This window comes from Patagioenas fasciata, chromosome 9 (assembly GCF_037038585.1).
Source record: "Patagioenas fasciata isolate bPatFas1 chromosome 9, bPatFas1.hap1, whole genome shotgun sequence".
Taxonomy (NCBI): Eukaryota; Metazoa; Chordata; class Aves; order Columbiformes; family Columbidae; genus Patagioenas; species Patagioenas fasciata.
Genome location: NC_092528.1, coordinates 6,522,105 through 6,549,559, shown reverse-complemented (window position 1 = coordinate 6,549,559; position 27,455 = coordinate 6,522,105). Strand labels below are relative to the sequence as shown.

The window sequence follows — 27,455 nt, the reverse complement described above, 5'->3', positions numbered from 1 at the left end:
GTATATTCAGACTAATCCCTGCTCTGCCCATTACAGCCTAATGTTCCTGGGATTTGTATATTTAAAGGGCTACTTGCTGCATAAATAAATGGCAGGGCAGCGTTCCGGCTGGATATAGCAGGGTGATAAACATATTGTTTCTTTCTTGCTCTCCTCTCCCGACGTGTGTGTTCCAGTCGGTCCCTGTAATATTATTATGGATATTTTTACCCAGGCGTTGAGCGCCGAGGAAGTCGGAGGTGGGATGGTGTCCTCTCGTGGTCAATGGCATCTCTGCAGCCTCACTAACAGAGAAAGGGAAAAAAGGGGGGTCTGGGAACTGCGGGGGTATTTTAGGGGCAAACCTCTTTGGCTGGAGCTTCCTACTTGTGCAAGTGCTTGAATAAACAGCTTGGCAGCTTCCACTCTCATGATACGTGCGAAGGAAAGTACACCCCTTGCGTGCTGTTTGCAGACTGTTGCATGTATTACATTATAGCAGGCTGCTGGTCGCACTCGGTTTTCTGAGCCCATCCCTGATTTAGGTGAGTTGAAGGAAGAAGAGAATGAAGAACTGGGAATGCTTGGTGTTATATACCTATAATTATAATTATTATTATAATAATAATACCAGCTTTCTGGAGCAGAAGAAGGTTCGTTGTGGGGAAGCGTGCGTGTCTGGAGAGGGCTGGGTTTTGTCAGAGCATCCCAGTGGTTGGGATGGTGGGTAACAGCATGGACTTGAGAATCACAGCGTCCCATGCTGGTTGGGTTGAAGGGACCTCTGTAGATCCCCCGCAGTGCAACCCCTGCTCAGGCAGGGTCACAGAGCAGATCGCACAGGTGGGTCCAGGCGGGTTTGAATGGCTCAGAGAAGGAGACTCCGCACCCGCTCTGGGCAGCCTGGGCCAGGCTCTGGCACCTCCCAGCAAAGAAGTTTCTGCTCATGTTCACATGGAGCCTCCTGTGTTTCAGTCTGTGCCCGTTGCCCCTCACCCTGGCGTTGGGCACCACTGAGCAGGGTCTGGTCCATCCTCTGGCACCCACCCTGGGGATGTTTGTTGGCGTCAATAAGATCCTCCCAGCAGCTGGAGGGGCAGGAAGGGGTGAGGATGCAGAAAAGCAGGTTTAAGGTGTTTTTCAGCCATCCCTCACCTGGGAGCGCGCGGGGGCTGCATCCCGCTCCTCCAGGGATGCATCTCCTCACCCCCCTGCACACCTGCTGCTCTGCCCGGCACGACACGACTCCCGTTTACTGTCTGCGAAAAGGAAGATGAGGAGCCTGACAGTTCCCGCTGCCTCCTCGTTAGTGATGTGCGTTTGCAACGCGCGCTCTGACAGCTCAGCCCTGACGGTGCCCTGGGGCGGGCAGCGCCAGCACCGCCCCAGCCGTGCAGCTCCTTCCCAGCCCGCTAACGAAGGATGCTAACGAAGGAGACCTGCGGCTCGGGCAGGCCGTCGATCCAGAGAGAGCTGCAGGGCTGAAGCCAGCCGTAGTGCTTCGTACAGGGGGCTCTGCCCTCTCGTGTTCCAGTTTTTTGAGCAGACGTGGGCTGTGGGATTGCTCCCTCCTGGGAACGTGTTTCGCTGAGAAATAGGACAGGTAAAAGCAGGCAAGAAATAGCTGCAAACAGGGATGATGGGTAGGGAGTCTGTAAGAAAATAAGGATAAAGACATACCCACAGGAATCTCCTGATCACAGGATCCCAGAATGTCAGGGGCTGGAAGGGCCCTGGAAAGCTCATCCAGTGCAATCCCCCCATGGAGCAGGAACACCCAGCTGAGGTTCCACAGGAAGGTGTCCAGGCGGGTTTGAATGTCTGCACAGAAGGAGACTCCACAACCTCCCTGGGCAGCCTGGGCCAGGCTCCGCCACCCTCACCCCCAACAAGTTTCTTCTCATATTTAAGTGGAACCTCCTGTGTTCCAGTTTGCACCCATTGCCCCTTGTCCTGTCACTGGTTGTCACCCAGAAGAGCCTGGCTCCATCCTCCTGACACTGCCCCTTTCCATATTGATCCCCATGAATGAGTCCCCCCTCAGTCTCCTCTTCTCCAGCTCCAGAGCCCCAGCTCCCTCAGCCTTTCCTCACACGGGAGATGCTCCACTCCCTTCAGCATCTTGGTGGCTGTAATGATGTAAATAAAATGTATGTGAGGGGGGTAATATATGGATAAGTAAATATGTGTATGAAGGTGGCATTTTTTGTCTGTCCATCCTGGCCTGAGCATCCAGCCTCAGTTTCCTCCCTCACCTCTGCAGTGTTATGTCCTCTGTCACTCCGTGACTCCTGTGTGACAGGTGGCCTCGGTGGTGACATGTGTCCATAGCACACGGGCTGGGGCAGCTGCAGCTGTTACTGGGAGATGTCTTGGTCAATGGGATTCATTCCTCTGCTGCATCCCGGCAGCCCCTGTGCCGAGGGATGCTCTGGGAAAGCTGTGCCAGAGCTCTCCTGCAATCACAATTAGTGATGGTTTGTACACCTCACCCTGCAAGAAATCTCTGTGGCATCATCAGGTTACCAGTATTTGCTGTTCCCTGTTACCTTTTTCCCTGTTACTGTGGCGTAGGAAGCGTGGTCATGGTGATGCCCCTTCCCAAGCAGCAGTCTTGTCCATGTCACTGCTAGATGACAACTAAAAAGGCTCATAAGGGACAGGGAATTCTCTTCTCCAGCAAAGCCTGTTTGTCACTTTTTTGTTGTCACAGAAAAAAATAGAGTTTAATTGCTGCTGAAAAACATGTTTTATAAGCATGTGTAACCAGGTGCAAAACAAATCATTGTTGTGAAACAAAAAACAATATCCAACCATCCCTCATCTGCTCGTACTACTTGTTGTTTTGCAGGTTCCCTCTGCTCCACGAGGTCGCCCGGGGTCTGTCAGGGTGCATTTGGTCACAAATTCATCCTTCTGTGCTGCCTGTGCCGAACGAGGAGTGGAGGAGAGCTCGCAGGTACCTCCAGGTGAGTCGCTGGCTTTGCACGGAGCTCACATCTGGGCTAACCTGGGGACAAACTTGGGTGGGTTTTAGCATCCCAGCCCTCTAGTTTCCCAGGCACAGGCACAGGCCCTGCTCTTGTACCAGCCCCTTGTGCCCCAGCAGCTTGGGTGTCCTGGCTTTGTGGGGAAGATGCTTCCACTTTTATATGAGAGTTTTTTCTATAGGGCTAAGTGGCTAATGATGCTCAGTCCAGGGCCAACCCATCTTGCCATGTAAAACTGGTTCACTTTTGCTTCCCAGGCTTGCTCCAGCTCTCAGTGCCAGCCATCCTTCCTCCAGCCATCCTCCCTTGCACACACCTCATTTTCCCCCTGTGATATTGCTGTATTTTTCACACCTTTCTGTGCCAGGAGAGCACAGAAGCACAGGGTTGGTTTGGGCCAGTGTGGGCACGAACTGTTTTACATCACCCCAGGGCTTGGTTGTGCATCGTCACATAGGATCATTTTGGTTGGAAAAGCCCTGCAAGATCATTGAGTCCAACCATTCCCTCACCCCTGTCCCTTCCCCATGTCCTGAGAACCTCATGTCCGTCTGTCCAACCCTCCAGGGATGGTGACTCCAGCACTGCCCTGGGCAGCCTGTTCCAATGCCCCACAGCCCTTTGGGGAAGAAATTGTTCCCCACATCCAACCTCAACCTCCCCTGGCGCAACCTGAGGCCGTTTCCTCTCATGTTGTCATTCACTCCTTTGGGGCAGAGCCGCGATGGTGCGTGCGTGAAAATTAAAAATTGAAACCTTATAAATACGGCCACAGCAGCCTACAACTATGTTAATTTTGTCCAAAACCTAAGACCCAGTAGTGGGCCAAGAGACCCCGTCATTGAGGCAGGTGTCCAGTTTGTGACCGAGATGCTAACACACTCATGGTTGTCTCACCTCTTTGCTGCTTTCTGTCGGACCGGGAGGGGCTGGTGATAAATCGATTCCCTATGGCCACGGTGCTCTCCTCTGCCGTCATTATGTGTGATTATCAGCAATAGCAATAATCATCGTGTCAGTGTTTCCAAGGCAGGCTTTGCTGCCTTTGTACTGGCGCTCTTTCATCTCCAGCCCCCCAACAGGCAGGTGCTGGAGGTCACTGTGTTTTGCTGGCTCTTGTAGTGACAGGTATTAATCTGGAGGCTACAATATCATCATCCAGGCCCTTCTCTACTAAGAAGCAGTAGTACACGCACATCTTTTTCTGCCTTTTCTGCCCCTTTAGTGTCTGGCATTGGGCAGGAGGGTTGTGGGATCTGGCAGGACTGAGCTTTCGCTGTGGGAACGGGGTTGGTGCCCTTCCTGTCACCCCGAGACATGGCAGAGTTGATAGAGAAAGCAAAGATATGACTGGGTGAAACGTTCATCGTCTTCTCTAGATTAAGGAGGACTTCTTTTTAATCAGCTCAGTGTTTTACAGCTCAAATTCAAACAGGAGCTTAAGAGCTTAAACAACGAAACAGAAAGATGTGTTGGCATGGATGGGGCATCTTCCCTCTCCCTGCCTGCTGAGCCTGTGCACAGCTCTGCTCGGTGTCAGTGCGGGGACAGAAATACCTGTTCCTCCCCATCGTGAGCTGATCAGCCCTTCCAGGCGCTTCACTGGGCTGCTGGCAAGGTGAGACACACAGGCAGACCTTCAGCTGGACCTTTCAGCCTGGAAAAGGCTCTGGAGAGACCTTATTGTGGCCTTTCTGTACTTAAAGGGGGCCAATAAGAAAGATGTGGACAGACTTTTTAGCAGGACCTGTTGTGATAGGACAAGGGGCAGTGGTTTTAAACAAAAGGAGGGAGATTCAGGCTGGATAAAGGGAAATTGCTGTCCCTGAGGGTGGTGAGAGCCTGGCCCAGGTTGGCCAGAGAGGTGGTGGATGAACCATCCCTGGAGACATCCCAGGCCAGGCTGGACGGGGCTCTGAGCAACCTGAGCTGGTGAAGATGTCCCTGCTCATGGCAGGGGGGGCACTGGGGGAGCTGGGAACGTCCCTTCAACACACACTGTTCTGTGATTCTGTGATAATGCTTAATCCTAATAGGGTTGTGCATCTTTTCCCCTCTGGCCCAGTCTGCCCCTTTGTGTGGCTTTTCCCTCTCCCCTGAGGCCGACATCTGTGAGTGCTGGATGCTGGGGGATCCCTGGGGCTTTTCGGGAGGTTCCAATAGTGGGGCACGTTCAGACATGGGGGAAGAGCGGGCACGGTTCAGGCACAGGGACATGGTCTCCAAAGAAACTCCCTGTTCCAGATGGATGGCGCTGCCTGAAAATCATTGCAGGGAAGCTGCCCAGCGCTGGGAAAGCTTGTTGCTATTCAGCATCAGCTGCTGTCTGCTCCTTCGCTTGGGCAGCTCCGCATCCCAATGAAGCCTGGCTGTCCCCTGCCACCAGCTCTCCTGCTCCATCTCCTCCAGCCTTGGCAGCCTCTTTCCTCCTCTTCCTCTCTCTCTGTGCACACCCAGCTCGTATCACAGAGCGTCTTTCCAAAGCAAGAACTTCACCTCCCTCCTCGTCGTTCCTCTGAGAAGAAGCGGTTGTCCAAAGAGGTGAAGGAAAACCCGAGACACAGATCGTGGATCAGAAAAGGCGGCATTTTTCTGCCTGCTGCGATGTGTCTAATGGAAATGCAACTGCCCCTGGGTTATTGCGCTATCAGCGCAGAGAACAGAGCGTGTCTGAAGCCTGGATGCTGCTCCATTTGGGGCAGGGAGACTCCTCCCAGGCTCCTGGACCAGATCCCCAGCTGGTGTAAATAAAAAAGCGCTAGACTGGTTTACTCTGGCTGCAGCTGCTGGAAAACATGTTTTCCAAAGCATCGCTTGTTTCTTCCTTTTCTATCTTCCTTCAATTTAAAACATCATCGCCAAAATCTAGACATGTCCTGCTGTGTCCCTTGCAGCCGGACTGGGGGCGGCCACCCCCCAGTGCCCCCAGTCTCCTTCCTGCAAGGATTGTTGGACCCGGCGTGCCAGCCTGAGCTGGCAGGAGGAACATCACCTTAACTGATGGCTCTGGAGCTGGAAGCGCGTGTCTGCCGACGCCCCCGCTTCGGTGTCGCGCTGCGGCGCTGGGGACGGTCACACCGGCCGGAGAACACCCACCTGGGCTGAGCATCCTCCAGTATCCCTGGTAGGTGAGCCTGTCTTTAAAGCCGCCTTCCTCAAAATGAGCCATCTGGGCTGTTTTCTCTCTGAATGATAAACACTTAAGGGTCACTTGCTTTCTTTAATCTCCCCCGGCTCCTATTAATCTGAGCCGTGCATCTTATTAATTATATCCCTTTTATTCTTGTCCATGCCAACACAGGGGTATCGTTACTGCTATTGCTTTCTCTTCTTATTATTTGCATGCTCTCAGTCACCAGCCCCTAATATTCTGTACCACAAGAGCACACATTCCTGATCACCTTCCTTCATTAAGAAAACTTAATTTCGGCGCTGACGGGAAATGAATTAGATTAAAGAAAATAAACCACCCTAAAACAACCATAAGGTTTCTTGTTGGATTAAATATTAAAATTAATAATCCGGTGCTGCATTCAGCTCGGTATTTATGTTAATATTTAATTCAATAAAAGCCCGTGTTTCAGAACGCTTTCCCGTTTGTTTAAAGCTACAGCTGAAATTGCAATTTCCGCATAAAGTAGAAGAACGCGTGGCTGATGGTTTCATGGTAATGAGGAGCAGTGGCAGCTCAGAAATGCTGTACCTGGCAGGGACGGGAGCTTGGAGCAGCGGGAATGGCAAGGTCTGCCGAGGAATGCATTGGAGATACTGCAAAAGCCCTGTACTTTCCCAGAAAAGAAACCCCACAACATAATTCCATTGCTTGATATCACATAAAGGAAGAACGTGGAGCACGTAGAAGTGATCAGTAAAACTTAAATGCCTTACCGGTGGAGTTACAAGTGAGTTTTCCGAAGTTTAGATACATATCCAAACTTCCTTGAACCTTTTGGGGCCTAATTAAGTTCGAGGGGATTTATAAAAAAACCCGCATGGAAGATAATACTTTTTTCTATTAAGAAGCTGCTTAATAAAACAGATTACGTGTAAAATAGAAATATGGGCCTTGCGAAGGAAGAGTGGAAAGACACTAATGAGCGGAGTCTGAGTGTTAATGAATCGTATTAGCATGCCATTACCTGCAGGTATTATAAATAGACCAACTAGTTTTAGGTTCCTTTTTTCTCCAAAGAGCCTTATGTGGTATCTGAAGGTGGCTTGATGCCATGAGTCCTGTTCTGTAGGAGGAACTGTAGAAGTGGATGACTTGCATTCGTTCCTCAAGCTGATGGTGGAGGTGGAGATGAAAACACTGGGCTTTTTGGTTTTACATGGTGCAACGAACAAGACGAGAGGAAATGGCCTCAAGTTGCGCCAGGGGAGGCTGAGGTTGGATCTTGTTGATCCCTGGTTTAAAAGATGGCAAAGCGCCTCCCTCCTCCATCCCCATGTTCTTCAGCCCATGCACTGAAAACCAGCAGTGATTTAGTGTTTGTTTCCTTGCTCGTTTGACTAGGAGAATTGGGCTGGTGTAATGGTGATATCAGTAAATACATGTTCATGGCTGTCTTTGTCACCTTAGGCTGTTGCTGTGGGGAAGGGGATGACAGCATTTCATCTGGGCTTAACCTAAAGAGACTGACTTTGGGGATAAAAGTGTAAAGGAGGGGAAATGCCAGCGTTGGGGAAGGCCAAGCAGGGCTTGGAGGCTGCACCGCTTCACCCAGAACACTCATCCTTATTATCATTTACAGCAAAACTCCCCATTGCAGTGCTGGACACCTTCAGTAACGCTCTGGGGACAGAACAAGGCGCTACTAATAATCACAAAGGATGTCAAGCGGGAAGAACTGATGTGTTTAAACATACGGCCTGGGATTCCTCTCACCTCACCAATCACATAAAAATGAGGTCTGTGATCATTTTAGCTCTCTCTGTAGCCCATACATGAACAAGGTCCTTCCAGAAGACCGTTTGTCCCGTCCCAGAGGGGTATCCATGACAGATGGGTTCAGTCGGAGAGAGCACAGACAACTTTTAGACTAAACACCTGAGTTTTAGTTGGTGCCATTAGCAGAGACCAACCCTCTTCCCTCCTGCGAAAAAGCGCAAATAACTATAATTTCACAAAATTTCTGAGAGCGAGTCTTCGTTATCTTAAAGAGGCCTGGCTGTCAGGAATAGCCGATGCATGTGAAGAGGAGGGTGGTGGTTGTCAAATGTAAAGAAGCAGCTGCCAACAGAGCAATCGCAGTTTCTGATGTCCCTCATTGGCTTCAGAGCCGATGTCCAGACCTTGGGGTTGCCCTGCCCAGCTGCAGACTTGCTCAAAGCCATGGGGACTTTCCCTCTTACACCCCCAAATAACATCGGCAAAAGGATTCATGAGCTGAAAAACGTGGGTATCGCGCCCCAGGAGCAGAAAACAGGAAGGTGTTTCCTTTGTCTGGTTGCCTGATGAGTTACTGTAGCTTTGCACCACTGTCCGGGTTTGTTGTGGGTCTTTTTTGTTTCCTTTTTCTTTGCAGGAGGAGGGTGTGAGTGTGTTCTACATTTGCTCTGGAGGCACCTGCATTAACAGCCTCAACCCTATGTTTTGGGCTGGACTCATCGCTCATGAAAGCATCACTTCTTTGGGGGTGCATCTTCGTCCGGGTCGGGGATCCTCCTTGCAGAGGAGAGGCTGTTTTGCAGTTTTTTCCCTCTATTTGTGAACAGATGAGAGGGGAAAAAAGGCACAGATGACAATATTTTGCTTTCCTTGGCTGCTGGAAACGAGGAGCAGCTTTGCTTCAGCAGCCATGCCTCTGCAGGGTCCTGGCAGGTTGTCACCTGTGATGGGGAGCTGTGACTCCGTGTGCTGGGGGACAAAGCTTCATCCTCTGCTTTCATTTCATACACAGCTTTGGGAAGTCTCCCTGTAATCACAGCCCCTGTCCTGCTCTCAGGTACGGCCCCGAGGGCAGCTCGAAGGTGACTCCTGCAAGGTGCAGCGAGCTGGGGGCTCTGGACCTCGCCCATCGTGCAACATCTTTAAATGTGTTTTATTTTGGCATGCAGGCTGCCGGCGAGATCTGCTGCGCCAGGACACACAGATACCTGCATATGGACACTCCTGCTTGTCCGTCTGTCCCCGGGTGAGTACCAGCCTGGGCAGAGGCGTTTGCGTTTCACCTGCCACTGCACAGACACAGCATTTGTATCCCGAAACACCTAAAAAACCCACTTAGAGTCCTAAAAATCCCCTTTATTTGGTTCAGAGCAAGCAGCATCCTCCCTCCCGCAAAGCAAGATGTAGCACAGTTGCAAATGTCCAAGCCTATGAGGATTTTGCTGCGCATTCAGCAGCCCCGCATAGCTCTTTTTTTTCCCACCTTAGGGGTTTAGACTGCACAGCAAGTCCAGTAATGAACTGTTACTCTGGAAAATAAGACTTTCATTAGGTTAGGATTCTGCCAGGGTATTTGCGTTGCTTTATAATGAACCATGATATTGTGCAAAGCCCCGGCGTGGAGCGGAGCGCTGCTTATCTTGCCGCTATCATTTACCCACTGCTCAGCATCACATCGTCAGCTGGGGGATGCGGGGGAATGGTGCGGGGCTGTGATGACATTTGGGGATCTTTTTGGGGGCTTTGATTCCAAGCGTGGGTCAAACAGTGGTTTTAACTGTTGATCGTACCCCTCCCTTCTCGTTACCCATGTCCTATAAACAAACGCTGATTTTTCTTCTTTTCTTTTTGAGATGTTCATTATTCATCCCCAGCAGGCACTGAAATTGCAATGCGTGTCTCTTCTGCTGTGAAAACATTAATAACCGCTTTAGCTAAGCACAGAAAGGATCATTTATTTTACAAATACACAGAAAATTCAGGCGGGCCGGGATTAAAGCACAGCGTTCCTTTGTAGGTGAGGCTTTCGGGGCACATTTTACCACGCAAAGGAATTAAGTTTTACGCAGATCTGTGCTGCCATGAGCTGGGCTGCTCACCAACCTTAAGCCACGGGGCTGGTAGAGTGCAACATGTTGAGATGTGCAAGGCATGAGCAGCGGGGCTGGGAGCTGTTCCTGCCCTATTTAAAGGTCTTGAGCAGAATCTGTGTTGGGCTGATGCTTTTTTCCTGCATCTCCCCTTCCCCGTGCATGTACCAACAGGTTGGGCCCTGATTTTGGGACCGCAGTGTTGCCCCCCATCCCTCCACCAGCCTTCAGATGCACCTCCCCTCCAGCAAGGACAAGGAGCAGTAAACTCAGCATCCTCCTAAAAGCCCATTTTAATTAAAAACCAACCAACATAACGGGAGCTTTAAAGGACATGAAACAAAACAGCTGTGGAGCTCCTCTCTGCACCCCCTTCCCTTTTCCTCCCCACTCTCTGCTTTGCTTTCCGGAGCAATTCTCATTTAAAGCTGTTTAGATTTGATCGGCTCTGGACTCCATCAGTGGTTTTCAGTGCAGGCCTGGGCGGACGAGGTGACAACCCATCTGCTGAGGCTGGAATTTGGGCATCAAGGAGGAAGAGGAGGGTCTGAGGGGCTTTGATGGCTCCCAGGAGTTGGGGGCTGCAGCCCAGACCAGTGCAAGGACTCAGGGAGTTGGTGTCTTGGTGTCCAGCTGGAGATGTGACATGCTGCTGGTCCCACAGATCAGGGGGGCTTCTTTGGAGATGGCCCAACCATCAAAACCGAGCCCACGGTGGTCCTGGCTTGGCTGGTCCATCCAAGCTTGGGTCAATTTCTGGTGTATTTCAGCCTGGTTTTGCTGGGAGCTGGATGGCTTCCCAACCTGGCAGTGGTGGCAGACCAAGTGACACAGAGGCCTTGGTGCAGAAATGCACAGGTGCCACCACGGCCGCTCCATCCAGGCTGAGCTGCTGAAGGCTGAAATGTGCAGTGAGTGACCTTTTTTTAGCCTCTTTTACTTAAAATGTCTTTGATGAGACCACCACATCAGTCCGGAGCTGGGGATGTCCAACCATCTCAACTTTCTAGGGGGTGTGAAGATCCCCCAGGACCACTGAGCTGGGCTGGACTTCAGCTGAAGGTGTTTCCAAACTCCATTGCTAATATTAACATACAATTTGAAATAAAACGTAATTTGAGGGTCGTAAAACACCAGAACAGGTTGTGCAGAGGGGTGGTGGATGAACCATCCCTGGGGACATCCCAGCCAGGCCGCACGGGGCTCTGAGCAACCTGAAAACTTCTCAGTAAAAAAACCCAAATAAGAAGTGGTTTGGATCAGCACAAAGCACAGACCCTTTGATTTTAATTTCCCCCTGCTAAAATAAACCCTTCTCCTCCCCACCCCGATTAATTTTAGATCAAATGAAATGCTTTATTCCGTTTCAGACTGAAATGTCATTTCAGAACGTCAGCTAGAATAATATTCCTTTTTAAAAAGTAGCAGAGCAAAAAAGTTCAACTTTTAAAACTTGGTGTGGGTGTAGGAACAAATACGTTTTCTGGTGAAAATAAATCTGGGTTTTGAATCTTTTTGGTGAGCACCCCATGTCAGTGTAAGCCCCCGGGAGAAGGGGGTTGACCTTGCTAGAGCTGCTCAAAGTGAAGACGATTTTGGCCAAAATCATCTTTATTGCCCAAGATCTTCTTTCTGCTTCTCTGCTGACTGCTCTTTAATCAACTATTTAAAACTAAGTAAAACTTCAATCACTTTTTCAATCTTGAGGACTTAAAAATAAGACAGGAGAAGACACCAGGTTGGTGGCCGTGGGCATGGAGAGGTGGGTCTGGGCCAGGGGGAAGAGGGAGGTTTTGGGCAATGGGCAATAAATGGATTTTAATTGGGGCTACAACCCGCATCACAGGCGGATCTGGAGGCCGGGCCCCAAAGGGATTAGCAAAGGTTTATTTTCTTCTTTTTCTGGAGCGAGATGAAAGTGGGGAAGGGTGGGAGAGATGAGCACGGAGTCCTGCAGAAAGGAACTCATTATTTTTTATCTTTTCCAATGACCTTGTTTGTCTTATTCTGACTTGAAAGCAGTTTCTATCCTTGTGAAAGTCTGGAGATGTCTGGAGACTGGGGCCAGTGAGAAGGGGGGAAGAAACGTGGAAAAGAAACAGAATAAATGTAAACTAGAAGATGTCATGCTCGGTGATGTTCCTCCAAGGAGAAACACCCGTCTGGTGGGGGTCAAGGGTCTGGTCCCAAGGAACAAGCGCCAGGACCAGGGGAAACGGCCTCAAGTTGCGCCAGGGGAGGTTGAGGTTGGATGTGGGGAACAATTTCTTCCCCAAAGGGCTGTGGGGCATTGGAACAGGCTGCCCAGGGCAGTGCTGGAGTCACCATCCCTGGAGGGTTGGACAGACGGACGTGAGGTTCTCAGGGACATGGGGCAGTGCCAGGGCTGGGAACGACTGGTCTCAATGATCTTGAGGGTCTTTTCCAACCAAAGTGATTCTTTGATTCTGTGATGTGATTCTATGTAAAACCAGCCCATGTGGCAAGCAGAGGCATCATCTCCATGGTCCTCACCCTGTGCATCTCCCGAAGGAGCCATTACAAGAGGCATTTTATTTGTTTTTTCCTCTCTGTAACTGATTGGGCTTTGATTGAGCCTGGGGGGCAATGGAAGCTCATTAACACAGGGACTCTTCCCTTCTTGGCCAACACGGGCAGCTGAAAGGTGGAGGTGGCCGCCGGGGATTCCCGTTGTTCAGTTTTAATTTTGCCTTGCAGCACCCCAGTAGTTTAACCCTGCTGAGTTTTCTTCGTATTTTATACCCTTAAGCACCCTGTTCTCCAGTTGGCTTCTGCTCTGGAAGAAGGTGGCCACATCCTGGAGCTGACCATCCTGCAGCCGCAAGCCATGGTGCAAGGGACCACCAGGAGATCTTGTGAGTGCCCCCATCCCATTCTGCCTTTGTGGGGTGAGAAGAGCCCCCCAAACCCCTGAGAGATGCCCCATGACCCTGATAATCCTCTATGGTCCCCATAATGTCCATAGGCCCCATGCCAGGATAGTACACATATCCATGGCCACCAGGTTTTACCCTTGAATTGCAAAGACTCAGTGACCTCTTTGCATTAAATTGGTGGAATTTAACCTCTAACTCCTGTTAAAAAATAAAACCTAAAATGCAAGTTTCCCAAAGGTGCAAGGACAGAAAACCCAACCCTTGCTTCCAGTCGGTGGCTCGGGTTGATCTTCTCGTGGTTACTCATAAATACTTAGGAAAATGCTTCAAGTGCTCAATTTGCATAGCTGTAAAGTCTCATAAATAATTCTAGGTACCAGCATTTAATTAGGTGACCTATACCGTGGAGGAATTTTCACCTCCGTTATGGAGATGCCTTCTGAATGGAGACCGGGGTACTAAGTGGCCACCGAGTTGATATCAGAGCAGCTGTAGAGAAGAAAGAAAGGGATGTGGACCCAACCCAAATGCTTACACCAATACCAGCACTAAACAAGGATAATTTAACTTCAAATACAGCTTTTATTAATAGTATTGGGAGCTGCATTTGTGTCCCAGAGGAGCCCATGTAGGGCAACATTTCCCAGTGATGCTGAGGTGCGTGGGACCTGCTGAAAACTGTTCTGGACCCTGTTACTTCTAATTCATGTGCCTGCAGAGAGCACACAGTGCAAACGTAAGGCAGGCACGCATGGGAAAACTCAGATAAACTACGGGGTTTCGGGCTGGCTCTGATAAGCCATGAATTCAGTGGGGAAACTCCTTCTCTAGATTTAGCTCTTGGAATAAAAAAATACATATATTTTTCTTCTAACCCACCGCACTGAGCTGCATCTGAAGAGGAGCAGCTGTACAATAGGGAGCAAAGGGAGAGGGAAGAGAAGAGTGAAATGAAAAGGTCTTTGTAGTAACTGAGCTCCAGCGAGAGACTTGGCAGCTCCTGCGAGCATCGCATGGGGGCAGAGCCTGACCCCACTGCCCAAAAACAGAACCCTGGGCGGGAGAAAACGCCGCCTTGTTCATAACCCTCCCAAGGGGTTTTTCCCCTTCCCAAAGCATCCCAGGTCCCTTTTGAGTGGGATTTGCTGCTCCCATCCAGCATCACTGCGTGTATGAGGCAGCAAGGGTATTAGAAATAATTCATTCTCTGGGCAGGGAGGAGAGGAAGAGAGAGCGAGCTTTTAATTAAAATGATATCTCACAGATCAAATAAATACGAATAAGATGCCAAAAACAACTGTACGAATCCCAAACATTCTCTTGTGTTTTAATTATTTGTGTTGATAAAACAGGAGCGAAGGCATTTTACTGTGCTCGGAGGGCGAGGAGCCAAAAGGTTACGCCGGCGTTTTTTATGTTCTTTTCAAAGAACAAATGTTTCAGAAGCACACATCTGACAAACTATAATTCATATCAGGAATTAAATTGGAATTTAGAGAACAATTGTTAATATTTCAAAGTAATTGTTTAAGAAATTATCATTTTGGTATCTGCCTCAAAAATAATTACCCACCACTAATTTTTCTTTTTCAAAGGCTGGAATAGGGGGAAGATGAGGAGTTTTTGCTGTGGGCTATTTATGTAGTTCAAATGAGGAGATAAATAGGAAGGGACTTTCATGTTTCTAGGCAAATGAGTCTGACTAATGTACAGCTCCGAAGTGGGAATTTTTTAATGGATGAGCTTTGCGAGTTACAGCAGGCAGGTGAAGAATCAAGACCTGTGCGTGTTAATTAGAAATGGGACCCCCAATAAAACCCTGGAAACCCTGCCTGCCCGGCAAGGGGATCTTAAACATCATCTCGTGCACCCCGCAGCCATGGTGGGGTTATGGAGCATCCCCAAAGGACAAAGCACAGCACCAGGAAAGGTCCAGAAAACAGCACGTTCAAGGGATCGCTGCGGACTTCTCCGCTTAGGAAATGGCCAAGGGAACCCACGTTGGTGAAAATACAGCTGGAAATGCAAAAGCAGAAATTATTTCCTTTCTTCACCAAAAAAAACCACCCCGAAAAAACTGGTTTTAGAGCTGAACTGTCACCTCAATGTCAAGATACCCTCTGGCTTCCCCAGATGTGACCTGGGCCCCCAGTCAACCTGCCTGGTTGACCACTGGGATGTTTTCCCCTGCAGGTTGGTTGCTGCACCCTGTGGAGGAATAAATAATGCCGATAAATCCATCGTGGGGAACGATGCGACGGCTCTTGGGTTGCTCAAGCATCTTCCGCCCCCTCCGTGCTCTTCCCTTTCATCTCAAGGACTCCAGACACTGGTGAAGCCGCTGGTCTGGAGGCTAATGAGGAATTCACTTGACCTTTGCAGACGCCGTGATTAAAATTACCAGAGAATGCGAGGGAAGAAAATAATAATGATAAAAAAACGCCAAACTCCTTTTGGCTTTGTTGTAAGGATCCCAATTACGAAGCAGATCACAGGGGCAGTGTTGGAAGACATTGGTATCAGCGAATTAGCAGGCGGGAGCGGTAATTAAGGTGGATTTGTGTGCTTGGGGTTGTCGCTGTGCGCGGGTTCCCGGTCCCTTTGCACACCCAAATTTGGGATCCTCCTGTGCCAGCCTGTGGCTCATGCCATACCCACCGTGCTCTTGAAGTAATTGCCGCCTTCTAGGAATTAATTGCAGGCGAAGGACAAAACACAGGCAAAATAGTGATGGTTTGTGCTGCTGCAGCCTAGAGAGGTATTGGTAAAACATCTGAGCGCAGGCAGGAGAAACTGGAGAGGAAAACGTTCTTTTTCCCCCATGGAAAAGGGAGGATGATGGATTTATATCCTGCCAGACCTCCTGCTCTTACAAGGCAGGGAGAGCTTGGAAAACGGGGGGCATCAATAAGCACGTTGCTGGAGGAGCAGCGTGGTCCTTGTTCAGTGGTTTGAGAGCAGGATTTGCAGCCCTCCCCTTGGGAAGCCAGTTTGTAGCACAACAGATGTCTCTGCCAGGAAGTTCCCCCCTGGTATTAAGCCAATATTTTTCTATTCTTAATTTAAGCCTATACTACTCGTTTAGCATCTGTGTAGGGGCATGAAAAAGAAAAAAACAACAAAAAAAATCTCCTTCTCATGCTGTTTATCATCTCTAAATATCAGAGCTAACAACCCGGTTTGCTTTGCTCTTCGCAGCGTGCCTCATCAATCATCCGCAGGCTGGTGGGATCGTTCCGGAGCTCGTCCCCGTCCGTGGGCCACGTGGAGCAGATCTGAATTGGTTGTCTTAACCCAGAGGCTAAAGAAGCAGTGAAACAGCGATCCTTGGCGCTCCTGCAACATATTTATTTCAGAAAAGCTGAAAACCGGATTTGTTTTCTTCAGCGCGGTGACTTTTCGCACTGATTTTGCAGCAACACAAACACTCCATGAACCACGACCTAGGAGCACGCCTTAGAATAACAACGTAACCTTTAGCCTGAAGTTCTCACTTCCTTTTTATTCCTTAAAGCATTTATAATAAATCAATTCATTGTTGTAGACCCCAAAACGACCCATGAGCATCCGGAGCATCTCCAGGAGTTCGGACAGAGCTGGTACCCGAGGCCGAGCAGGTGAAAACGTTGATTGCCCGTGGGACATCCCAGCACCCAGGATGCTTTATCTGCAGGTATTTTCACATTAAACCACGTGTTTTTTTCTAGTAAATGCATCACCAGAGCTGCCTTGGCCTAGGGAGGATTATTGGGGAGCATGGTCAGAGGAAGGGATGCAGGGAACATCTTTTTCCCCTCTTGGAAAAGCTGTTTACTTGCAGCGAGGAGAACACCCGTGTGTTATTGTGTGTTGGCAATGCCACCGGTCCCACGGGACTCTCGGGGCAGCAAGGGAGGTGTCGATATATAATATTTGTGCTGCTCGTGAGGAAAGCGCTCTAATTAGAGGAAAAAACATTTGATCTCTGTAGGCTTTTGGTGAAATATCTTGGAAAGGCAGCAGATGTTGCTGAAATGATTTCATTCAGCTGTTTTGCCCCTTTTTTCTTCCCTTGTATGAGGCGCTTTGAATTAAAATTTGATAAACAGCTCATGGCGGTTTATTGGGGGGGTACCAAAAACTTGCTTTAAATCAAAGTTCCTCCAAAGTCAAGTATATGCACCAACATCCCTGTGCTTGACTTTTGAAAGCCACAAGTTATTTAGAACCTCCAGCGAGCTACCAGACTCCCCAAAATTATGTCGTAGCACAACCAGCACGTATTTCTCCACCGTATCTGGTGTCACAGCATCCAGATGACGTCCCCTCCGCCTGGTCCTGCCTTGCCCAGGAATTCGCCTTCTCTGACGAGGCAGAAACCTGCAAATCTGGCTCCTCGGCCCCAAAATACAACGTGTGTAATACAGGATTACCTGAAAGACTTTGCAGAAGGTCTTGTGGTGGCATCTGCCTTCTCCCAAGGGGGTAAATGAGGCATGCGTGGTGGTTTGCAAGCAAAGGGTGGGTAGAAGACAGCAAACCCAAAAGATATTGCATCCCTGTGTGAAATTTTGCCTTTAATGTCCAGAAATAAAGGGATTTTTTCCCCCAGAGAAGGGGTGCTGTTCTGGAAGCCATTCAGACCGCGTCCTAAACACCATCAGGGTGTCCCGCGAGCACAGGCGGCTCCATTCAAACCGGGAACGATCACAGGCTTTTCTCCTTGAAATGTCCTTGCCCAGGAGCCCGCAGAGAACCGGCTCAGCATCAAACGAATGGGAAACGCCATCGTTCGGGTTGCCAAGTCAAACCCGGATGGGTCGTGTCACCCCAAAAAAGGACCACGCCGAACCCACGGGACAGGTCAGTTAATTATGGTGAGGGAGTCAATACATCGATCGGTTTATCAAATGATAAACGGGGTTTCTGCTTTCATCAGCACTGTGAATATTAATTGATTTGACAGGCTGAAGCTTGGTAAAACAAGTGGAAGGGGCATCGGGGCATCACTGTATTAATTAGCCGTGTTGAAGCTGCTTTTAGCTGCTTCCGAAGTTTAATCAATACGCTACATTTGAGTCCCAAAAGGCTTATGAAAACAGCCTTTGAAATCCTTTAAATTGTTGCCTCTGTGAGGTTTTAGACTCCTGGCATATTCTTGTTCTGCTGGTTTTTCTTGACTTCTTATTTTCCCTCCTGAAATCAATAGTGACCCGTAAGGACTGGTAGGGGCGGGCTTTCTTATTTGTCTCGCAAATTTGCATTCACTAGGAATAAAAGTAAAATTACAAAGAGCTTCTGTTTTAGTACAATAATAGTAATAATCCTAGACATTAATGAGCTGCGCTCTGCCTTCCAGTTTCTATATGCAGTAAATTACATCCGTAGACTTAATCTGAAGTGAATGGGCACGGCACCATTTAAGTCGCGTTTTCCTGAGCCCTTGCGTACTGTTCTGACTTTGATTTAATGCAAAGTTAAGGTTTGAGCTTGTGAAGATGTTTTACTGAGAGGGAGGGAGGAGAAGGTGGAGCTGAACATCAAGGTGGGAATGGGAGAGTGGAGAGAAGGGGATGGAGGGACCGTGACCACAGGATGGGGAGGGGAAGGCAGAGGATGCTCAGTCCTGACATCTCAGGAGGGGAAAGAAAAGCAACTAGAGGAGACAATGGGAACATGGGAGACGTGAAGGCAGAGATGAAGGTGAATGGTCTGGAGCACAAGTGTGATGGGAGCAGCTGAGGGAGCTGGGGGTTCAGCTGGAGAGCAGGAGCTGAGGGGAGACCTTCTGATCTCTGAACTGCCCGAAAGGAGCTTGGAGCCGGGGGGGTCGGGCTCTGCTCCCCAGGAACAAGCACCAGGAGCAGAGGAAACGGCCTCAGGTTGCGCCAGGGAAGGCTGAGGTTGGATGTGGGGAACAATTTCTTCCCCAAAGGGCTGTGGGGCATTGGAACAGGCTGCCCAGGGCAGTGCTGGAGTCACCATCCCTGGAGGGTTGGACAGACAGTTCTCAGGACATGGGGCAGTGCCAGGGGTGGGTTATGTTTGGACTCAATCTTGAGGGGCTTTTCCAACCAAAATGATTGTGTGATTCTATGAATTCACGCCCTAAGACCGCCTGGGGAGGACACGGTGTCTCTGTCGGCTCTAGGGGAGGTTGGACAAGGTGTGATGAAGTGCAGAAGTGCTTGCCTGCCTTCCCGCAGCCTTTTTGGTGGCTTTGTGATGAACTCGGTGCTCACCCAAGAGCCCGGCAGGCTCTGGGGCACCCAGGGGCACAAGGGCTGGAGTCTTTGGTGACCCCTAGCCACCGCTCCAAAGACCAGCAAGAAATTTCCTGAATCCCTGAGTTTCTGCCCTCACAATTTGTCGCAGCGTTCTGCTGCTTCATCCTTTCCGAGACACCCTTCCCCAGCCGTGCCCGTAGCGGGTTCGCCAGCACGTTTGTCCCCCATGCCTTCAGCAATTCCGCTTGTGTTGCCACCGCTGCAGATGTCAACCCCGCACAGGCGACAGGGGGACACCAGCAGCGCTCCAAACAGTACTCGGGGCCCCAGCATAATTAAAACAATTAGAGAGCCGGGCCCTGAGCTGTGATTTCTGACGCACACATCTGCCACGCGGACTCCATCACTGTTGTTAATAATGGAAGATGCCCCAGTCTCTCCAGGGGCAATGCTCTTTGCTACGGGCAAGGTACTAAATCACATTTGAAGTTTCTAGGCCAAAACACTACTTCTATTTTTTGAGGAATAGTTCCCCAAAAGCGTGAGGCAAATTTCCAGGCCTGATTAACTTGCTTCAGCTGGTGATGGGTAGAAAAGGAGGCACCTTGCAGCTGGATCATCCCGTAGCGATGGTGTAGAAGCGATTAGATGAATTTAGAGAAAATAAGGCTGAAAGGGTTGTGCGTGTGTGGTCTCACGAGGGTTTGTCTACCTTGATCTTGAAGCGCAAAACTGAGGCAACCAAAATGCCAAGGGGTTATCATTCAATCAAACAGGGTTACTTTACTATTTTGCCTGTAAAGCAGCACGCGATAGAGAGTAGAGAAAAGGGGAAAGGAAGAAGAAGAAGGGAAGGAAAGATGGAAATGAGGATTTGATTACAACTAGACGAGTTCCAAAGCACCCCTCTGGTCTCCGGTCCTGTAGAGTCCTGCTGGTCTTGCACTGTGGTTCGGGATCGTCTGGTGGGAAGATCTTCAATGGTGTTCATTCTGGAGTCATCTTCTATGCTCTTCAGCCCCCCCCACTCCCATTGTTTGAGGCCAAATCTCTGCCTTTGTTTTGCAGTCAGGCTTAACTGTGCAGGCCCAAAAAATATCTCCACTCTGTGTGCCAGGACCCTGCGTGGCCTCGCGTTCAGGGGTCTCTCTCTGGTCCGTTGGGTGAGCTCAGGACCCTTGATGAGTTTCTGGGCATGCTCTTCTTCGTTGGCCTTTATTTTGGGGAGGAGGTGGAGAGCGGGCATGTGACCGAGGTAGCAGGTGAGAATCCATCTTCTGGATGGCAGTTATTGTCCCCAGGTTGGAGAGACACACATAACAATCCCTTTTAGGAGGTGGGGGCTGGTTTGACTGAGGCAGCAGGCGAAGTCCACACAGCAGCTGTTGTAGCCCCCCGGGTCAGAGAGACCTGTGCAACACAATTCTTCTCCTCAGGCCTCTCTCCAAGTCATTGTCCATCTCTTCTTCCTGTCATGGCCTCAGTTCTCTCAGCTCCTGATGACGATGTGTCAGGCAAATACTGCTCCACGGTCAGACGGACTCTTACAGCATGCCACCCCGCTCCAAGGCAGACTGAACTCATCGCCACCAACAGAGCCCCGGGAAGGGGAGAACATCTCAGCAACGTCCCTGCAAGCATCGCTCATTCCTCAGGTCTTTGGATCACCTGCTACCAACCAGCCACAAATAACTCGCGACCCTCGGAGCCATGAGGCACAAAACCCTTTCATCGGTAGCATTTTGGAAGCATAGGTTGGTCGGCACACGATGAGGACACCTCTGCTGCTTGTTGTCCCCTCTCTGGCCTGACGGGACTCTGAGGACATCGAGGCCTGTGGGTTCAGATGTCTCCTTGTTCATTCCTTCTCTCTACACCTTTAGCCAAAGGATATGGCTGCAACATCCATGTTTTCAAGGCACATCTCAGGCTCAACTTCAGTACTCCCGGGACAAAAAGGCAAGAGGTGTCAGAGCCGGGCAGAAAGGCACTGAGGAAGAGGAGGGAATGAAAATGCATGTTCTGTAGCCAAGTGAGCCCCATGCCAAACGTTGGAGGAAACAGATCACTGTGATTCCTGCCTTGTAGGAAAGGCTGGGTGGTCAAGGACCATGGCACAGGCAGAAATGGAGAAGGTATTTGAGAAGGAGGCACCAAGGGAAACCTCACCCCATGTGGGTGGAAGACCAAAATGATGCTGATGGCTTGACGAGCAATGTCACCCAAACCTCTGAAGACTCTTGAAGAATTTGCTGGTTGCCTCTTCCTTGGACCACAAAACAAAGAGTGAAGCCACTTGATGTGTGGGACGTGGGTAGAAGAGGCTGCAGGACAGTATGGACAGCATGAAGAAATGGGTCCCTGCAGAGGAGAAAGACCCAAGGACTTCAAAACCAGTTTGGAAATGAGCCCCGTTCATGTCTCCATCACTCCTGACTCCAGGGGACCAGACTGTGCATCACCCTTTATGACAATCGATACTTGTGATTTGTCCAGCAAAAGAGCTGCAAAATCTGTCCCTTGCGTGGTTTTATTGTAGGGAAACCAGGAGTGGTGTCAGAGGAAAGCCTGGTGAATATAATATATATGTAATCAGCATATACATTTTTTATATACGCTTACCTCGTGCACTGCCGCAGTGGGAGCTGTGCTGCAGACCCACCTCCTCCGTGGGGTTAGTCCTGATAATCCACCTCCTCTGAGGGGAAAACACTTTCTTGGAGAGAAATAATACACCCCTCATGTCATCGTTAGCTTTAAAATCATAAAGGAAACCCTCCGTTGGCACTGCCGCAATTACCTTCCCATTTCCCTGCTCCACCTCATTAAAAGGAAAATGTTACAATTAAGGCGCGGATGGGAGGAACAGATTAATGTTCTGTTCCTAATGCATTGATGAATTGGCACTTAGTCTCAAGGGGTTTAAAAATGTTAAACCCTCCTCAAGAACCAGCCCAAAAAGGAGTGGTTCTTACTCGAGAGGTACTTTGTGAGCTCGGAGCGGTTCTTCTCCATCACTGCTGATAAGATGTTGGACATTGGGTTGTTGTCCATGGTCATACAACTCCCGGTTGGGCTTTCTCCACACTGATTATTTTTGCATCTAGAGAGGGATTTTCTGTGTGTGTGAATGGGGTATTTTACATGGAATGAGTTGTCACCCGCTTTTATTCTTGCTTTTTGCTCCCATTTCTCTCCTTCCCGCATGCCTTGGTTAGAGTTGCGGTTTGTTCTGTCAAACACAAAAACCCTTCAGGTTTTTATTCTGTGTTTTTAGGTCGGGTCCTTGCTACGTGAAGGAAGAGGCGAGCAGGCAAGGGGGAAAGGGTATTCCAAATCCGTAATTCCTTTGGGAAAAGGAGTTACCCTCCAAACTCAAAACCTGCCTATAATCCAGTTTCAACACATTTTCGTCCCATTTCAAAGCCTTTTTTCATGCCCACATTTCCTCCACAGTCTGTAAGTCCCAGCCCTCCTATAATAGAAATGTCACTAATGATCAATATTTAAAGCGATGCAATGCTTATCTTTATATTTACTACCCTGACCTTTATATATTTGCATTTTATTTTATGTTTTATGTGGCCTTTTTCCGGAGCAAGAGCAACCACAGCAGCTCCGGGATTGCTGTTGCATTATAAATACGCGCGCAGTACATACAATTACAGAACTTTAATGCCTGGTATAATTACTGTCTGCAGTTCGCGTTCAGGCTCGGGGTGATATAGTGAAGCCAACAGCCCCGACACTGAGAGATCCGCATCCCAAGGGGCCACGCAAAACCATCGCTTACGATCCCGCCATTAATTATCGCGCCTTGTGCGGAGAGGATGAGGCTTTCCCGAAGCGGTTTGCACCCGGACTTGATGGAAACGCCGACGTGAGGATGACGCCGCGGTGCGTAATGCTTTATAACCAAGAACGGGGCTTTCATTTTAAGCTGGTAATATGGAAAGGGAGAAAAATGAGGGAAAAAATGGTTGCGGCTGGCAGCCTTGGCCATTGTCCCTTAAAGGAAGGAGTTAATAGGCTTGATTGGACTGTGCTGAAAAGCCAAGAAAAGAAAGGGAGAAGTGCTGAGGCAGCTCCTTTCTGTGGCTTTGAACTTGCGGCTTTGAAAAGAGGTGGGGAAAATCTTAAGGAATTAACGAGGACTACTGGGAAATTACTCAGGAGGAACTTGAGCGCTCTCAGTTTGGAAAGAAAGAGAAAAAAAACCCCTTTATATCTATCTATCTATCTATCTATCTATCTATGCATTTGTATGTATGTGAGAGCGTGACTCCTTGAGCCGGCCGTTCGCCACCACCTCGCTGATTTTTTATAACGATGTATTAATTACGAGGTTGCTGGAAAGGGCGAGAGCTGCATTTCTGCCGCTTGAGGGGCAAACCGAGCCTTGATCAGAACAGCTCTCCTTTCAGGAAATAGCACCTTTTTTTTTTTTTCCTTTATTTTGTCAAAAAAAAAAAGGCCTCAAGATAAATATTCTTGGATGAAAATCTATAAAAAGCTCAGACTGACAAACTGGGTTTTTTTAGGCACTTCTTTTTCTCCCAACAAGAATATATCTGTCAAGAGAAACAGATGTTCTCTATGAAAAATCTTCTTTAATTACAACTCTGTCAAAAAAACTGGAGACAGATTTCTCTTCTTTCCCCCCCCCACAAGCCCATTAAAACGTATGCGAATGGCCATGGTTTTAAAGCCACGGCTCCTATTGTAATATAACAGTTAAATCAAACATCTCCCTATTAAGCAGCCTGGGTAGCAGCAAAGCCACGAGTGAAAATACACAGACAAATCCAAGTTGGTTAAGGGTTGATGTTTTAAAGTGAGGCGTCAGACCTAAACCTGAGCTCTCCTTGGCCATGGTCTCTTTGGGGACCACAAATAACCCAAATTTCTTCCATCGGGGACTCAGATGAGATGAATCCCCCTCCAGAATTTGGCAAATCAAGCCCAATATTTGCATGATAACAGCTGAAGAAGCGGCCATTCTTTAAACCTCACGCTGTTTCTGCCGTAATTCTCACCTATCTTATTTTTTAGTAAATCTTATATTAAAGCTCTAACTAGCAGCCCTGGTTTCTCCAGCAGACGATGGCAATGATGTGACATAAATGTTAAAAGAGTTTTCTCCAGCATAGCGGTTCCCCCAGGCTGGGAATAAAGTTCTACTGGAGATAGTGGCAGCAATGCAAGGTTGGTATTACTTTATTTATTGGTTACAGTAATTGGCCAGAACACGTCTGAGTAGGTGGAGGAAAATAATCAATAGTTCTTGTCCACTAATGAATGATTTTCCTGCAGTCGCCGGTGTAAATAGGTTTCATTAAAATAGCAAATCCTCCCAAACAAGAAAATTAACGAGAGCTTATGAAACCTATGAAATTGCCTGGGTCTGAATTTCTGACAGAGGTGACAAATATCTGCTATTGTTATTTTTGGTAAACAGATTTTCTTTTCAATTTTCGCTCTTGTCACTTAAATAATAACAATACTTAGCAAATCCATTATTCGTCTCCCAGAAATCTTGGAGTGCTGCAAAAACCTGTCAGCCCCAACTCAGGGGAAAATGTCCTAATAAACCAGGAATTTTAGGAGCTGAATCACCAGCCCAGCCCATTTAAATCAAGCAGCTTTTCTTAATTCCTGGGAATAAAGTTGCTAATTTTGCTATTCCGTTTAGCATCACTTCCATTTCTTTTGTTCAAAGAAGAAAACTCAAACCTGTATTTGTTTTGGCCAGGCCTGGAGTGCGGCTGCTTCGGCCTCCGGGGAAAGTCAAACGCTTCATCTGCAGCTCGGAAACCGACCCAAAATCCCAAAGCCACTTGGTGAAAAGTTTCCTGACACATTTTCTCAGTTTCTTGGTTACTGCTGGAAGAGTCCGGGGTCCTTGGGGGAGCAGCGAGGACGGTTTTGCAAGAGGCAAAACACTTGGTAACTCTCAGCGGCAGAGAACGGTCTTGCTCTGCTTCTGGCTCCCGAAATCTTCTCCTCCTTTTCTTTTCTCCTTCTCCTCTCTTCCTCCTCTTCTTTTTCTCCTCCTCCTCCTTTTCTCCTTCTCCTCTCTTCCTCCTCTTCTTTTTCTCCTCCTCCTCCTTATTCTCGTCCTTCTCCATGTTCTCATCCTTCTCCTCCTTTCCTCCTCCTTTTTTCCTTCTCATCCTTCTCCTTTTCTCCTCCTCCTTCTTCCTTCTCCTTCTCTTTGTTGTCCTCCTTTTCTCCTCCTCCCCTCCTCCTTGACCTTCTCCTTTTCTCCTTCTCCCCTTCTCCTCCTATTCTCCTTCTCCCCTCCTCCTACCCCTATTCTTCTCCCCTTCTCCTCCTTGTCCTTCTCCTCCTTGTCCTTCTCTTTTTCTCTGTGTCGTTCTCCTTCCCTTCTTCTCCTTCTCCTATTCTTCTTCTCCCCTCCTCCTACTCCTATTCTTCTCCCCTTCTCCTCCTTGTCCTTCTCCTTGTTCTTCCCTTCTTCTCCTCCTCCTTTTCTCCTTCTCCCATTTTCCTTTTCTCCTCCTTTTCTCCTTCTCCCATTTTCCTTTTCTCCTCCTTTTCTGCTTTTTTCCCCTCCCTTCTTTCCTCTTTCTCCTTCCCTCATCCCCCCAAATCTGTCTCCCCCCATCTTCCCTCCCTTTCCCTCTCCCCGTCACCCCCTCGATGGCCAAGGCTCAAGGGCAGGAGCAGGTTTGAGGCACCACGTGTCTGTGCATCGACCAGACGGCAGATGGGAAATTGCTCTGGTAATCTCCCTTCGACAGAGGTGCTCCCATTTTTCACGACAGCCAGTCCTTTCAGGATGTGGATGAAAAGAGAAAGCATTTCATTTGCTCTTCGGAAGCTGGAGCTATAGATCAAGGCCCTGCTCATTCCCCTGAAGACTAGAAATGCATTTTTTTGTGCAAGAATTGAGGCTGTCCGCTGTGAAAACTAAAACAGTTACCTACACTTTCATCTAGAGGTCAAGAGTAGAGATTTTTTTTCTCCAAAAGCTGGATAAATCCAGGCTGTTGGTGCCTCTCCTTAGTTATTGTTTTTTGTTACATGAAGAACAAGCAAACACCTCTGCTTCCCAACTTCGCCTTGCCTGTTCGTACAAATTGACCAAACATCTTACTTGGTGATGCAGATGCCCAGGTCTGTTGAACCCTCGCACATGGCCCAGGAAAGGCCATTTTTTTAGAGCACACCCCACAGCCAGGCACCTCATCCATCAAGCTGGTGTGTTGGGTGGGTTTGGGATGTCTTCTCCTCCTCCAGGCAGCGTGTCCTCCTGCCACAAATCACACGTCTTCTGCTCCCTGGGGGCTGGTTTTGGGGAGATGGTGACTCCATCTGTTCAGGGAAAGCAGGTCCTGGTGTTGCACAGACACCTGAGAAGTGTCATCATGTAGCTGAGGATAAATCTTCACCTGTTCCCCAGGAGATGAGTTGTCTCCAGCTAAAGCATCAGCTTCTTGCAGCCTCCACTGGTGTTACACTGGGGTTCCACTCTGAAAAGTGGCTGTGACTGGTTTGCACTGGGCTAACTGGTGTGTTGGCTTCAGCTTGTCACCTCGTCTTGGCCCCATGGAGACCACAGCTCTCCAGCAGCCACCCAAGGGGCTGAGCACCCATGGGTAGAGTTGTCTTTGCGTACCAAAGAGATGTGGGATAAATCTCCACAGCTGAGGCTCAGCTTTGCATAGAGATGGCTTTGTCCCCAGCCATCGCAGGGCAAGTCCTGCCCTGGGAGTCACAGTTCTTGGGGACTTCCTAACATAAAGTCAGTTTGGTTGGAGAAAACCATCAAGATCACCGAGTCCAACCATTCCCCCAGCCCTGTCCCTGCCCCATGTCCTGAGAACCTCATGTCCGTCTGTCCAACCCTCCAGGGATGGTGACTCCAGCACTGCCCTGGGCAGCCTGTTCCAATGCCCCACAGCCCTTTGGGGAAGAAATTGTTCCCCACATCCAACCTCAACATCCCCTGGTTGAACTTGAGGCCGTTTCCTCTGCTCCTGGCGCTTGTTCCTGAGGAGCAGAGCCCGACACGTTTCAAAGTTAGACATTAGGAGAAGGTTTTGGAGTACAATGCTTGCTGCTCTCCAGAGGGTTCTCTTCCTCCCCTTGTTTTAAGAGCAGAGTCTCATTACAGGGTGGGGGATCAGGAAGGTGTAAGCCAAAGCTGGATGTGTGTTTTGGCTTTTGGAGCAGCCTGTTTGCACCGTGTGAACCCCATGACATGGGAATCCCAGCCAAAGCTCACAGCTAACAGTGCAGCACGGCCTGAGCACGAGGAATGCAATTGCCCTTGGCTCCGCTACAGGGGAAGCCACTTCCAGCCTCTTCCACCTCTCCAGAGCATCACAAAACATTTAAAGACAGAAAATGCCATTCAGGTGACTTCAACCAGAGCC

The 27,455-nt window shown here is 49.1% G+C and overlaps 1 protein-coding gene and 1 long non-coding RNA gene across 5 annotated transcripts in view; one reads left to right on the top strand and one right to left on the bottom strand.

The window, feature by feature from the left end:
* Positions 1-27,119, top strand: part of LOC136105063 (uncharacterized) — a 70,405-nt gene extending 43,286 nt beyond the window's left edge. For 2 of the 3 annotated variants that reach the window (XM_071812370.1, XM_071812371.1), the window contains 11 exons: positions 2,831-2,948; positions 5,864-6,093; positions 6,577-6,871; positions 7,724-7,880; positions 9,030-12,826; positions 15,041-15,311; positions 16,046-16,520; positions 17,569-17,689; positions 22,331-22,512; positions 22,755-22,950; positions 24,806-27,119. In XM_071812370.1, coding sequence (XP_071668471.1) covers positions 22,940-22,950; positions 24,806-25,865 — 1,071 coding nt within the window. In that variant the 5' untranslated portion in view covers positions 2,831-2,948; positions 5,864-6,093; positions 6,577-6,871; ... (5 more) ...; positions 22,331-22,512; positions 22,755-22,939 and the 3' untranslated portion in view covers positions 25,866-27,119. Of the gene's footprint in view, positions 1-2,830; positions 2,949-5,863; positions 6,094-6,576; positions 6,872-7,723; positions 7,881-9,029; positions 12,827-15,040; positions 15,312-16,045; positions 16,521-17,568; positions 17,690-22,330; positions 22,513-22,754 lie in introns of all 3 variants that reach the window. The other variant, XM_071812372.1, reaches the window with a different exon arrangement.
* The window catches only part of LOC136105064 (uncharacterized), a 32,272-nt gene continuing 23,662 nt past the window's right edge, over positions 18,846-27,455 (bottom strand). For both annotated transcript variants that reach the window (XR_011740441.1, XR_011740445.1), the window contains one exon: positions 18,846-21,414. This is a non-coding gene — a long non-coding RNA (uncharacterized lncRNA). The remainder of the gene's footprint in view (positions 21,415-27,455) is intronic.